This window comes from Thermobia domestica, chromosome 15, assembly GCF_964235325.1.
Source record: "Thermobia domestica chromosome 15, izTheDome1.hap1.1, whole genome shotgun sequence".
NCBI lineage: Eukaryota > Metazoa > Arthropoda > Insecta > Zygentoma > Lepismatidae > Thermobia > Thermobia domestica.
This window is the reverse complement of record NC_137468.1, coordinates 59,445,532-59,460,009: the sequence shown is the minus strand read 5'-3', so window position 1 is coordinate 59,460,009 and position 14,478 is coordinate 59,445,532. Positions and strand designations below refer to the sequence as shown.

Below are 14,478 nucleotides of genomic sequence, written 5' to 3'. Positions count from 1 at the left end.
AAGAAGTCCTCATCCTTGGAAGCGATCCAGTCAGAGACCCATGTTTCGATATCTTCTGAAGAAGTAAACCGCTGTCCAATCAAATCGTTGTTCATGCAATCGAACAAGTAGTAGTCCGAAGGAGCAACGTCTGGTGAATACGGCGGGTGGGGTAAAACTTCCCATCCGACATTTTCTAAATAGGTTTTGACCGGTTTTGCGACATGTGGGCGAGCGTTATCATGTTGAACAATAAGTTTATCATGTCTATTCTCCCATTCTGGTAGTGTTCTGGCCAGAGCTTGCTTCAAACGCATTAATTGTCGTCGATAACGTTCTCCATTCATAGTTTCACCCGGTTGCAGCAGCTCATAGTACACCACACCTTTCATATCCCACCATATGCACAGCATAACCTTTGCACAGTGAATATCTCGTTTTGGTTGTGATGGACCTGGTTCACCTGGTTTCACCCAGGCCTTTTTTCGTTTAGGGTTCTCGTAATGGATCCACTTCTCATCACCCGTAATAATTCGATGCAGAAACCCCTTTCTGCTCTGTCGTTGAAGCAGCAATTCGCAAATGGTTTTTCGTCTTTCAACGTCTCTGTCTTTCAATTCATGTGGAACCCAATGTGACATCTTTTGAATCATTCCCATGGCTTTCAAGCGTTTGGAGACTGTTGTTTGATCAACGCCTAATGCTGCTGCAAGTTGTTCCTGCGTTTGACACGAATCCTGCTCGAGCAATGCTGTCAATTCTACGTCTTGAAATTTTTTTGGCTGTCCAGCTCGCTCTTGGTCTGCCAAGCCGAAATCACCACTTCTAAACCGTGCAAACCACTTCTGACACGTTCGCTCAGCTAGAGCATGGTCACCATACACTTCCATCAAAATACGATGACTTTCAGTCGCACTTTTCTGCATGTTAAAGTAATGCAGCAGGACACCCCGCAAAAACACTTTATCAGGCACAAATTGCGCCATGTTCACTTAACTACAAACTGGTGTTGTTGACGCTTTAATCCACTGCCCTATACTACGAACGATACGCGATGACAGGGGTTTGCGACACATGTGTGGATACACGGAACTGTGGGACGCTCCGTTCGTTGCGCCATCTCTTGTCCACCCGCACGAATTAATTCCTAGACCAAATAGAAAAGAAACTCGTTCATCTGAGTATGTCGTTTTCTTTCGTCCAGTGTACTAATTGTAAATATATAGCTTGAGTTAATTGTGAAACTATAAGGAAAAGAATTTTAAGGTGTTTAAACTATTTACAGACCTTGTTCTCAACCTCAAGCGGGATATTGCACACTCTCAGAACAGTTACACGATGTTTCTAAATTGTAGTGCACGTTTTAAGGTTTTCGTTTAGATCTCCCTCGTACTTAGACAATATCCTCATATATGGATGGAATTTCGGCACTTACCATTTTTAAAAGGATTTTTAACTCAGCTAATGAAAAATATATTTAAAACGTCATTTGTTCCAAACCTCAGTTGATGAATCTTTGTGCGAAAATGTTTCTGACATTCCAACTTTGTACGTCAGAATCTTTATTTCAGTTCGATTTACAGTCAGTGATCTCGTGAATGTATAAATATCATCCACCTGAGTGTAAGTTGAGTTTTCCATTTTCTTGCTTCAAATACACCAACTATAAAAATCTCACTTGAGTTGATAATATAATTTCGGTGAATTTTCAACACAGTATTATATAGAAACCATTGCGAAAAAAAGTAAGGGAAAAAACTTATCAACAACACAAAAACAGATTCGTGATAATGCGCACCATGGGTTAACATTTCAGGTCCAGTGATGGACATACAGAATTCAGAAAATTACTAGAATCTTGGAATTTCAAGTGTTTATTTATTTATTTTTAAATGATACTGTCTGCTCTAAAATATTCTCTTAATTCAGTAGTAGTCGTCAATTTGTAATCTTCACTGTTTTTATACAATTTTACATGTTTATACTGTGACACGAAATGACAACATAACATTGGATATTGTAGGGACTCACTTTTAATTTATATGTAATAGTAATAATCGTGGAATCATTGCTGCTTGCGGGCGCCAGATTGAGAATGGATGTATCATAATAAACAAATCGGAGATGGCAACTGCACAATGACTGTCTTCAACCTCGTAAGGTTGATCACTTCTGGAACAAATAGCTAAAACAATGGAATCGGTGGGTATTGGACCAACAAAAAATATTGTGCTATCAAAGCATTGGGACAATATGAGGCGACAATTTATTATTATTCACTGCGTCAATATTAAAGCACAATTTTTTATAACAAATATTATTTGGTATCGGAGCACTGAAACAATATTAAACCAAAATTTTTAATAAATAAATAAAAAAGCGTTATCAAGCATTGGCACAATATTGGGCCATAATTTGATAAAAATTCTTACTGTATCAAACATTTGGATTCGTAGCATTTTTATCTATTAAACTTATATATACTATTAAGAAACTACTATGAAATCTAGAAAAAGTTATTAAATCGCATTTTATTTCCAGGAACATTCGAGAGGCGTGGATTAAAGCAAAGTATGTGGAAAAGTTGTTTGTGAAACAGTTGTCTTCCCCAGATAGATCAAGACCAAGTTTAGTGACTGTACGCAAGTGGAGTGTGCGAAAACTGCGTCGGCGGCCACGCAGTAGGGATAGTAGACCTAAGACAACTCCAAATCTACCCACTTCTTCCAAGAAAGAACCTGTGAAAGATCTTGATGTTCCTAAAACCGATAGTGCTATAGTTGACCATGTCCAGCCTATTACTAAGAAAACCAAAGACTTAAGTAGTGGAGTAATTGACTTAACTAATGACAGTAGTTCGCCTGTAGAAAGAGGACGAAAAACGCATTCCTCAACAAGTAGCGTCTTGTCTGTTCCACAAGAAAAAGCCGGCGTACCTTTGAGTGATGATAGTGAAAGTGATATTAGTTCTGATGAGAAAAATGTGATAAAATCTGATAACAAAGTCAATGAAAATACTCCAGACTCTAAAGCTGTAAATGCGGAAGTGTTATTGTTTGGTAAAAACTTAGAGAAACAGCCATTGGAAGGTACGATCGAACTTGATAGTGATCAAGATTCAACAGGCGGGGAAGAGGATGAATTTATAGGTAAGGATATTTGTATAATTACTAATGAAACGTTTGGAACACACTCTAGTACTAACGAATTTATTATGGCTTTTATATATTATATAACCTTCATGTATTCTTGTCAATTTTTACTTTAATATTTCGAATACTTCACTTGGGCATTCATACTCAGGAACAGACATCGGCTTAAGTCATTGTTAAAAGCGCCAGAAAAAGAAGTGAAAACTTTGGAGTGGAAGGAATATTTAGAATCAGAAATTTAAAATAAGTGAACTGAACTTTGAATCTATTACGAATCCTAACCACAAATTTTCTTGGTTTTTGATCCTTTGAATATCAAACCTTTTTCCGTGTACATTGCTGCTTTTATTATATCTTCGCTATTATGATATATGTGGGTCTAAAACATCCAAATCAAACACTTACTTCAAACGTTTCGTCGTTTAGTTCACGCCAACTTCAGTGCACTCTTTTATTATGGAATTTTATATTGGGAAGAGGTAAACAGCCGTAGTCGGGTTTCAAAGGTGCCGAGTGTTATTAGTGTTTGTCCACAGAACTTTTTTTTCAACTTAGAATAAAATTAAATAAAGCACTGCTTGTTTCACATTAATTAAAATTTATTAATTTCTCAGTTGATTTTAGTGCACATTAATTTTCATATTTTGTTATTAAAATTTCACAAGAAGTGGAAATTAGTTAATATAATGGAGGGAAATGGTGTAGATTGATTTGAGGGTTTTGTGCATAGATCCCCAATTCATCGATGTTCCTTTAAGTATTATCGCAAATGGAGAGAATATTTTGTAAATTTAGAATACCGGAGAGCAGTTCTTACAAGTATTTCTACAAGGAAGAATATTCATTTAAAAAAAGTGAAAAAGATTCTTCAAAATTGCAGTACGTCAAGCAACGTTCCTATGAAAGAACACACTAAAGATGGCGCGAATTTAACACCAAAACCTTTGCAGTAAGTATTTAATTTGGATTTTTTTAGACGGTGGTGGTAAATGTTGAACTTCATTAGTACTGTAGTTCGACTCACCTCTCGTGGAATTTCAAAGAAGTTGATGGACTCTTGAACCACTGACCACTGCTGTCGATTAAGATAAATAGTTTCTTTGTTGTGTGTGACATAATAGCTAGTTTAGGCAATTAAAGAAAACATGTGAACATGACACAAATGAAAGCAGTGTCTTTTTCTAATAAAAGCAAAACTAGAATTGAATACTCAATAGGTAGATCGTATAGCAGTGTTCTATTAGATGATAGTGCTACAATTACTAACGTGCTCCTTATGTCTTGCTGTTATGTGCTTCTTGTTGTTATGTCGGTATCCAGTTCAGATGATAACTCACTGACATACTAAATGAACCGAAGTGTTTCACTAAGCATTACTTGCGTGTTAGAGTTCGAACTACATCTGGGTCTAGAGAGTCTGTTCAAAAGGCAGTCAGGACACATTGGATGAAAGTCTTCGTCTCTTGCGAGGTGACTTCAGAATACATCAACTCTGACCTCTGGTCCTGGATTCGAGGCTGGGGTCATCTCAGCCGTCTCAGTAACATATGTCCTATGAGAGAAGGACCTGGCATCGAACAGAGTCTTCTTCCGAGAGTAGTAACTGATCCGTCCTAGCTAAATAAGGTGGGTAGTTAGAGGTTAACCCTGTTACGCATACAGCACTTAATCTGTTAAAGTTGCGGTAGAATAACTGAGGCATCAGAACATGGAAAATAATGACGGTATTCCAGAGCTTATCACGGTCTGTATTCGATGAAGATCTATGAGGAAATGAACTAACTTTTTTACCTGCAGGAAAGAATTTTATAACTTCATATCGGTATTGGCTGCAACGCTTGTTCTCACTTCGTTTGGCCTTCAGAGAACTCTCTTAAGAGCCATTAGTGAGTTAGCGTTCTATATACCAAGACAATCGATTGAAAGGGAAGAAAAAGAAAAAAGCCAGCTATTAGTCGGATTTGGGAATAGCGCTGACTAGGGATTATTAAGAAAAGACATTAAGCGTATTAAAACAGCCAAGATGACATCATTAATCCCTGTGGAAAGAGTTTTAGACTTGTAATACTATTTTGCGGGTTAGCAGTAACCAAAATGTTATGCTTCTTAATTATCTATTTTTCAAACAAAGAAAAGAGAAAAAATAAGAAAACAGAAAAACGCAAAATATTGTAATACAGACAGCAGAAAAATGATTAATGCATTTGATCTGGTCTGGGCTTCATCTTATCTTTTGTCTATAGAAATTCGTATATTTATGCCATCTGCTTATTTCTATCAAAATTATGAATATTTTAATAATGAAAGATATATATATATATATATATTTTTTTTTTTACTTAAACCATAGACCTCATAGTTCAATATTATTGATATGCATTCTGTTGTTTCAGTAAACATTGTGACGGTTCAATAAATATATATTTGGAAGAGTATACGTATATTTTACATTATTCCTTATATTTGTTTCCTTGTAGGAGAAGAGGATATTTCCAATCTGCATCCTAATTTAATTCTGTACAAAGCTGCTGCGGCACATAATTTGCCCGTAATGTGTAAAGCACTAGCTCTTGGAGCAGATAAGATGTGGGTTAACTTGGAAGATAAATCTCGAACACCAATTCATCAAGCAATAATAAGCGTAAGTCCTCATCAACTAAGCTATTTGTTTTCTATCTGCTAATGCTACAGGTAATGAGAACGAAAGCGTTCAGAAGATTTTATAAGAAGAGTAATTTTCTGGCTAAAGTTTTTCAACGCTAAATAGAAGGTATTTATTGTTAAAAAAGATTATTATTATTATTTTAGAAATAACCAGGGTGGATTGATTTAAATCAGTCTGATTTAAATCAAGATTTAAATCACTTGATTTTTTTAATAAAAATCGTTGATTTAAATCAAATTCCTAAATAAATTAATTTAAAGTGAAAATAAGTAAAATCCGGTTTCTGTTCTGTAATTTCGATTATGGAAGTTAATCATAATACAATGAGACTCAAATGTACAGTATAGTATGAGAACAAGTGTCATGCAGACAGGGTTGGCTGGTTTAAACCAAGGTGGTTTAAACCAAGGTTTAAACCAGCTGGTTTTTTCAAAAAAACCAACTGGTTTAAACCAAAAAACAAAAAAATGTTCGTAAAAGTGTAAGTGTTTGTAAAATCTTGATGAACACACATTTGTGGGTTATCACGTTTCACTCCCGTATATTATTCGTATTATATTCAGACCTAAATTCCCCATTCATTACTCAAAAAGATTATACTACAAAAGCAACTTTTTTTTTATAAGTTTATAAATGTTTATTTTGTGATTTTTTTGTAGTTGTTATAATTGTTATGTAATTGCAATCGAAGAAAAATTCTAAATATTGTTTCGTTTCTTTGTTTACTATTGATAAAATACATCGAAAATGCCGTACTTTTTGTGTGGGTGGGGGGTCATACAGACCCCACGAGAGGCATTTAGTGAAATAAGTATCTTTGGTATCTATTTATGTATAAATGAGTCTGAACCAAAGTGGACTCAAATAATTCGTATCTTTATTCCCTTTTCTTATTGATATGCAGATTAAGTCGGTGTATTTCTTTAATTTGGACCAATAAAAGTCGTTGTTAACTAATTTGAACTAGATTAGTTCTTCTGTACTCCGTCGTACTTTGAAATTGTTCATATGTAATTAATTCTGTGTAATGGTTTCACTTGTGCAACTGTTTATCTTTTTGTCCTTCTGAAATGACTCTTGACAGTTATATTAAGAAGCATGTAAAGATCAGTACAACGTATTTTTTTTTATCAGGATTCCTTCGTGAGTGAGTCGGCAGACGTATCGCATTTGTGGCCAATTAGTTCTGGTTCCGAGTTCAAATGGAGGACAATTTCTCTCGGATGTAACTCGAGAAGCGGTTTTTATTCCGCTTTAAGCTTATGTGACCCCTTCCAGCATAACCCGCTTGTTGCATAATAACATCAAGGCGAAACAAACTTATTTCTGTCCATATATGATATGAATATATAGAGCAAATCATTTAAACCATAAAAACCTGGTTTAAACCAAAAAAACCTGGTTTAAACCAAAAAAACAGTTTTTTTTGTTTTTTTTTAATAAAAACCATGGTTTTTGCCAACCCTGCATGCAGAGGATGATTAGGGAAAATCCCGTTTTGAACAGGTAACGGAGCAATCCTTCTTTCTTCTTTTCGTAACATTGGGTTTGGGTTTTAAAATCGTTAACTATTCCAGCGGGGAAATCACCATCGACATTTACGACGAAAATGATTTTTTGTGCGTGTCTGTTTGTTTGTTCCCAGATAATAGGGCGTATTTAGAGAGGTCCTATCCCCTCTCCATTTTTTTTAAAATTTTATAACTTTAGGCGAAATTTATGTATTTCATGCCGCAAGCTAGTTCTGAGTTTTTAAAAATAGGCCCCTGCCAAATATCAGTAACTTGTGAAAAAAAAAAGTGTCTTTTTGATAAACGTTGCTGTACTTTTACCTTAATGCTTAACCTTTTAAATTATATCATCTTTTTTTTAGGTGATAGGGTAGAATTTTCATTATTCAGTTGAAAAAGTATCAATAAGACTTTTTACTTCGTTTTCTTCAAAACTGGAGGCATTTTAGAACACGTTACATATGCTTTCACGCCTTTCTGCGTTGAGGCATAGTGTGTGATGATGTCATAAATTTTAAAAAAAATATTTTTTGTTATGCGTATTATTTTTTTTGGGTGGGTTACATTTTGCATTCAAAAGACTGAAATTTTGCACACTCGTTCAGTGCACCCCTTAATAATTTTCAGGCGTTTTCAGATCTCTGCGTGGAAACAGCGGGGTCCAGAGGGGCAAAAATGTTTAAAAAAAAAGGATATTTTTTAACAAAAATTAGCTTTTTCGTGATTTTTCCGCCTCAGATGGAGACATCTGAATGATACCGTTTGAAAGGCTGTTCTATTCTGAAGAAAATGATGTACATACTATTCTCCTAGGATAAATAGGGATGTCTCAGGAAACTGTTACCTGAAATCCTGTTTTATACGGGTATTTGGGAATATTATTTTTCGCGGGCTTACTTTTGCACCTACAAGATTGAAATTTTGCACATTTACTCAGTGCACCCCTCAGTATTTTTCAGATTTGTTTCAGATCTCTGCCTTAAAACAGGGGAAGGGGTCCACAGAGATAAAAATTTAAACAAAAAAGATATTTTTAACAGAAAATTTCTTTGTTCGTGATTTACCCGCCCCAGATACATGATGGAGACATTTGATGGGTACCGTTTGAAAATTTGTTTTATTCTGAAGAGAATAATGTACAAATCATGATCCTAGGATAAATAGGGATGTCTGAGAAAATTTTTACATTACATCCGGGTCATCTGGGGCATTGTGGAAATGTTCTTAGCTCATTGTTAAATAGTTTCCTCACCCTTACTACTCAAGATAGAAGCTTGAAATTTTGTACACACATTTAGTACACCCCTTAGTATTTCCCAGTTGATTTTGAGATCTGTGCGGTAACACAGGGGAATCGAGAGGGGATCAATTTTTTTTTAAAAAAGTTAAAAAAAAAAATGCTGATTACTCTCAAAATTTCCCGCTTCAGGGACATGATAAAAATGTGAATGTTACCGTTTCAAAAGCTGTTCTATTCTAAAGAGAGTGGTGTATGTACCATGATTCTAGGATAAATTGGGATGGTGCTGTAGCTGCTTGACTGAAAGTCTATAATTTACCTTTAAAAAGAGCCATAATTTAAAAGGGTTAAGAATCATTGTTTGGGATTGATATAGGTTAACAATTGGGGATAATTCCAAATTCAACCCCAATACTTTCACTTAAATGGCATAATTAGCATTTAATACTAATTCCAAATGCTTTTTCTTCAGTTCGCGACTTGTATTATACGAGGAGAAAGAGTTGATTTAAATCAAAAAAATCGATTTAAATCAAAAAAATCAACAAAAATGATTTTTTTAAAAAAAAATCATGATTTTTTTCCACCCTGGAAATAACAGTTTCCTCAAAATATAATCACACTACCGTATAGGAGATACTAAGTATTTGAATTAACGACAATGAGGGAATGTTTCCAGATAACTTAATCTTACATTAAGTGCTGTAAACATTAGAGACCGGATCTGTAGGGACTAAAAATATGGGAAATAGGCACTATGTGAAATATAGGCACTAAAATATAAATGAAAATAATCAAGGTAAGCATCCAATTACATAGAAAAACTGAAATTTAAACCATTCGTAGGTTTTAAATAATATATAGAACTATGTCTAATCATTGTTTGTAGAGAAAGTTTATTCTTTCTCTCTGTGTATGTGTAATAAATTATTTACTTTATTTTATCACTTCATATAGCAGTCTCATATTTTGCAACACTTTACATCCTTATCTGCTTATTCGAAAGAGGCAAATAATTAAGTATATATATATATATATATTAGTTTATAATAAAGTTTGGTAGTTCGCCCAAAGGAACATTTAATTGCAATTCCGCATGATAACAATATATTTTTATAAGTTGTCTATTGATAAGTATGTCTTCAATCTTACAACACTTTTTTTTTTTTTTTAATTAAACAACCTGTATGCTTTCTGTTTGTTTCTCATCTTATTCATAAAGAAAGCACTGTCTGACGAATCATTTATACTTTCGCCACGGACAAATAGTTGAAAGTTATAGCATAACTGTAATTTTTAGTCTAAAGTGTATAGTGTATTGAAAATCAAATCAAAATAGCTATAAGTAAAATGTTTGTTTCTCTCGAAAGGATTTATAAGCAAAATATTTGTATTTTTCTTACAGGGGTCTGTTATGGCTTGTGAATATCTCCTTCTCAACGGTGCTAAAATCAATGTTCAGGATGACGATGGGAAAACGCCGCTTCATCTTGCCACGGAACTAGGTAAGCTGGTTCCGGTGGTTTTTTTTTTTTTTTTTTTTTTTTTTTTTTTTTTTTTTTTTTGTAGGATTTCCTGTGTTATTTGTATTTCAGTAATGTACAGGGTGTTCCGAGAGGAAACCAACAAATTTCGCACACATGTTCCTCACATTAAGAGAGAGAAAAAAAGTTTATTTTGAATTTTGCTGAGAAATGCATAGTTTCGGATATATAGGCAGTTGTAGGCAAGCTAGTGATAATGACACCAGATTAGCCACACTACGACCATTAACCTCTTAACTGGGTGAACCGCGTTTAAGCGCCACGGATAATCTAACTTTTGTTGGGGCAACCGCTTTTTGGCGTCGCGAAAAGATCTTATCTTTTTCTAGCGGTTTATGCCGCGTATGAGCGTTGCATTTTGTGGAAACTTCTTGCCATGCATTGACCATATTCTCTTCTAGGTTTTCCTACCATCTATTGCGCATATTTTCAGTGGGCAACTTGTTAGTCATTTGTCGAGAAAAATGGCTGCCTCTACAAGTTCTGCTGCTGGTTCCTCTCGAAGAAATCGAGTTCGTGATGATATTGCACCTCTCCTAGATGAATTATCAATGACAAGTGAAAGTTCCAGTGATTCCGAAGAATATCAGTCTACTGACAGTGAGAGTGAAACAGAATTCGACTATGTGCCGGATAGTTATGTGCAAGTATCAACACAATGGGTAGAATTCGGTAGCGCGAGGCCACCGTTTGTTTGCAACGATCGAGGAAATTCATCTAAGAGAGGTGCAATATCATCATCATAAACTCGTTTTCTACGAGAGGAACCAGCAGCAGAACTTGTAGAGGCAGCCATTTTTCTCGACAAATGACTAACAAGTTGCCCACTGAAAATATGCTCAATCGATGGCAGGAAAACCCAGAGGAGAATATGGTCAATACATGGCAAGAAGTTTCCCCAAAATGCAACGCTCATACACGGCATAAACAGCTAGAAAAACATAAGATCTTTTCGCGACGCCAAAAAGCGGCTGCCCCAACAAAGGTTAGATTCTCCGTTACGCTACGCAAAGCAACTACTGAAAATTGGCAAACTGACATGTTTGTGATGATAATGATTATGATTGTTATAACTGAAATCTCTATTGGTGCATGTGGGTTGTATTAGAGTAGGTTATATTAAAATAATATATAGTTAAAATTTAGTACTACTATTTGTTTCATAGACTTTATAAAGCAATATCATAATATAAATCTTCTATCTTAAATTAAGCTTAAAAAAATCCCCAACAAGCTATTGGCCTCAGGTGACAAATTACTCGCTTAAGAGGTTAACAAACCCATTCAACGCGGTCCTTACACCAATATAAGAAAAATTTGTGTATTTATCTCAGCAAAGTGCAAAATAAAATTTTTCTCTTGTTTCGATGTCAAGAACATGTGTCGTAGTTTGCTTGTTGATCTGACGCTGTTGTCATTAAATTGTCTAAAAGTTTCTGCATCTCCGAAACTAAGCACTTCTCAGCAAAATACAAAATAAACTTTATATATATGAGGAACATGTGTGCAGAGTTTGTCGGTTTCCTCCCGGAAAGAATTATTTACATTTAACATTATATCTGTGTGTAATACGCAGATCAATATTTTGTAACAGTGAAGATAATACCTTGCGGGGCAGAACAAAATAAGAATCATTTTATAATACCATTTTCCTTTTTCTTTCTCCCGTCCCTGAGTTGAAGATATCCAGAGTATTCGTAAGTTGTACATTTTCTGAATCTTTGTTCTATATTGCGTATCTTGCTTCTTGTTTCGAATGTCTTGGCCAGTAAGGGCCCCTAGCTTCAAACATTTGAAAGCATCTATGAAGTTGGCATTTTTCTAAAAATCGGCCCGGTACCAAACGACCTGACCTTCCAGAATGGACTTGGTAACCAAAAGTTGTGTTTTTTTTTTAAGGTCAAAAGTCAGGTCTCAGTTGAGGTATATTATAACGGTCAGCTACTCTCTTTCTGTTACGTATGAAGTTAAACAAGGAAACAAACCATACATTATTTATATTCGCGGGCTATCATTTGGCCACCACTACTATATCATGTAAGGAGACAATGTAGAGACAATCCTCGACTTACGTAAATAGATCATTCTAGGGCTCTTTGCTCTGGAAATTTACGTAACTTGAGTTATAATCATAACCTGAAATTTGTCGCAAAAACGCATTAAAAAAAAAAAAAAAAAAGTTTAAGAACACTGAAATGTAAAAACTCAATTACACAATATAGTGTATAAATAGGGTTCTACAGAACTTTATATTCTTACAGCTGATGGTTAAGAAAGTTAAATAAAAATAAAATAACTAATTAATAACAGTTCAACAATATTTAATTACTTAATTAGTTCATGACTCATCCATTACATGTTCTCATAATAGAATTTAGTTTAGATATAAGTATCGTTCGTCAATTTTACTTGTATCGAAAATTTGTTACGTAAGTATGAATATGCGGAACTAGCCTGAAGAGTGTCTGTAATGATAAGAAATATAGTTAGATGCATTATGAGTTTACAAATCCACTTGCAGTTGCTCTCAGACCTGCATTGGCTTAGCAAAAAGAAACATAAAAAAATAACATTATATGAACGCCAAATGTAAAGATTCTTTATTCTCTGGATTATTTAAATATTCAAATTGTGCGAACTTCAGATATTGTGTAGTGAGTAATTACTTGTAAAATGAACATCTCCAACTGAATATATATATATATATATTCTCAGTCATATTTTCTCTATTTTATATCACTAAAATTCACTCAAAACAGTTTATATTATGTTTAGATTTCTTAGCTTTTATAGTGGCACACAATTATTGAAATAAAATACACCTTTTACTTATGCATACACACTTTATATGATGGTTCATCAATCATAGAATTTTATTTTTGGGTTGCAGTTGTCAGTCTTACACATGAAGCTTTTCAAATTTTACCAGTGTTACAAGAAGTCAATAGAATACAAACTATAGGCTTCAATAAGTAATAGCACATGATTTTTGAAGAAAATTTGTTTTCACGAATTTTCTCTCCGTCGACTAAGAAAGTCACGAGAAGAGATAACATTACTCAAATTTGAAATATACAGTGTAGAATTCTATAATTGATAACACAGAGTAGTTTGTATTTAATTTGTTTACATGAATTTTTGTATTAATTTCAGGCCATACGGCACAGGTGTGTCTCTTGTTGAAGCATAGAGCAGATCAACATCTACATGATAATCAAGGAAATGATCCTCTTACAATTGCCATTCGAGAAGCCAATGCAGACATTGTTACTTTGTAAGTATAAAAATTATTCATAGCTATAATACAATATTGTAACGTAATTTCATACGTAACAGACTAAAATGTTAACAAGTTGCCAAAAACCACTAATTATTGTGTAATGAATTATAGTTGTGCATGAAGTAAACTTGGTAATACAGGGTGTTCGGATAAATATGTACCAATAAGAAATTAAAATATTTTGGCTACCGGTAGTGATAAAATCGTTCAGTTTCGTTTTTCAGAAAGTTAAACTCATCAAGTTTTATCATCAACACACACAGACACACACAAAAAAAAAAAAAAAAAAAATTCACTGTTCATCTCAACAGATATTCACGTGAGCTCTTTTGGTTGCTTGGCAAACGTCAGGCCGGTACATAAATTCCCCGAGTGAAGAGTTTTGTAGTATTTGAGGCGTCATAAATTCACACGAAGGGATAATTCTTTGCCGAAGATCATCCATTCCCCGTACTGGTAGTCAGTACATGAGTATTCTTGTATCCCATAGAAAAAAGGTCTAGAGAGAGGAAGGGTAGAGAGGGAATTCAGATCATCTAGGGCGCATTGAATAGGGCCTCTCCCTCCAATTGAATTCTTTTGGAAATGGTAATGGAGAAAATTAAATTTCAGACATCCGGACGTAATCTGGAGGAGGGAGTGTCTTGCTGGAATTTGTATCCTTATGGTATACGAGATACAGAAAAATCTTACAACATTTCAGATTCGTTGCTCCTGCAAGTGTGTACTCATCAAAGAAAAAGGTCCGATCAATGAATCATGGGTCAACGCACACCACACATTTAATTTCGTCTGTCCCTCCACGTTGCATCACCACGTGAGGATTTTCCTAACCCTATATCTGAGGTTATATCTATTCATTTTACCTGATGTATGGAAGGTAGCTTCGAAAACGGTACATGCTTAAGGAATTCACGGTCTTCTTCTTAGCGATTCATTTCAATACATTTTCCTACGAGGTCCGCCATCACGCCGAAATTTGTGGAAAAGCTCTTTCTTATAAGTTTTACATAAGCCATCGGTTGAAAGATTTGAAGTTAAGCACCCGCCCCTCTAGTCGATTTCCGTGGGCTATGTTAGAATCTTCCTGAACTTCCTTTACGTATT

The 14,478-nt window shown here is 34.7% G+C and overlaps 1 protein-coding gene across 4 annotated transcripts in view; it reads left to right on the top strand.

The window, feature by feature from the left end:
• LOC145671040 (arf-GAP with coiled-coil, ANK repeat and PH domain-containing protein 2-like) overlaps positions 1–14,478 on the top strand; it is a 72,512-nt gene that overhangs the window by 42,447 nt on the left and 15,587 nt on the right. For all 4 annotated transcript variants that reach the window (XM_081739715.1, XM_081739714.1, XM_081739717.1 and 1 more), the window contains 4 exons: positions 2,521–3,128; positions 5,609–5,772; positions 9,953–10,052; positions 13,245–13,365. In XM_081739715.1, the coding sequence (XP_081595841.1) occupies positions 2,521–3,128; positions 5,609–5,772; positions 9,953–10,052; positions 13,245–13,365 (993 nt within the window). The remainder of the gene's footprint in view (positions 1–2,520; positions 3,129–5,608; positions 5,773–9,952; positions 10,053–13,244; positions 13,366–14,478) is intronic.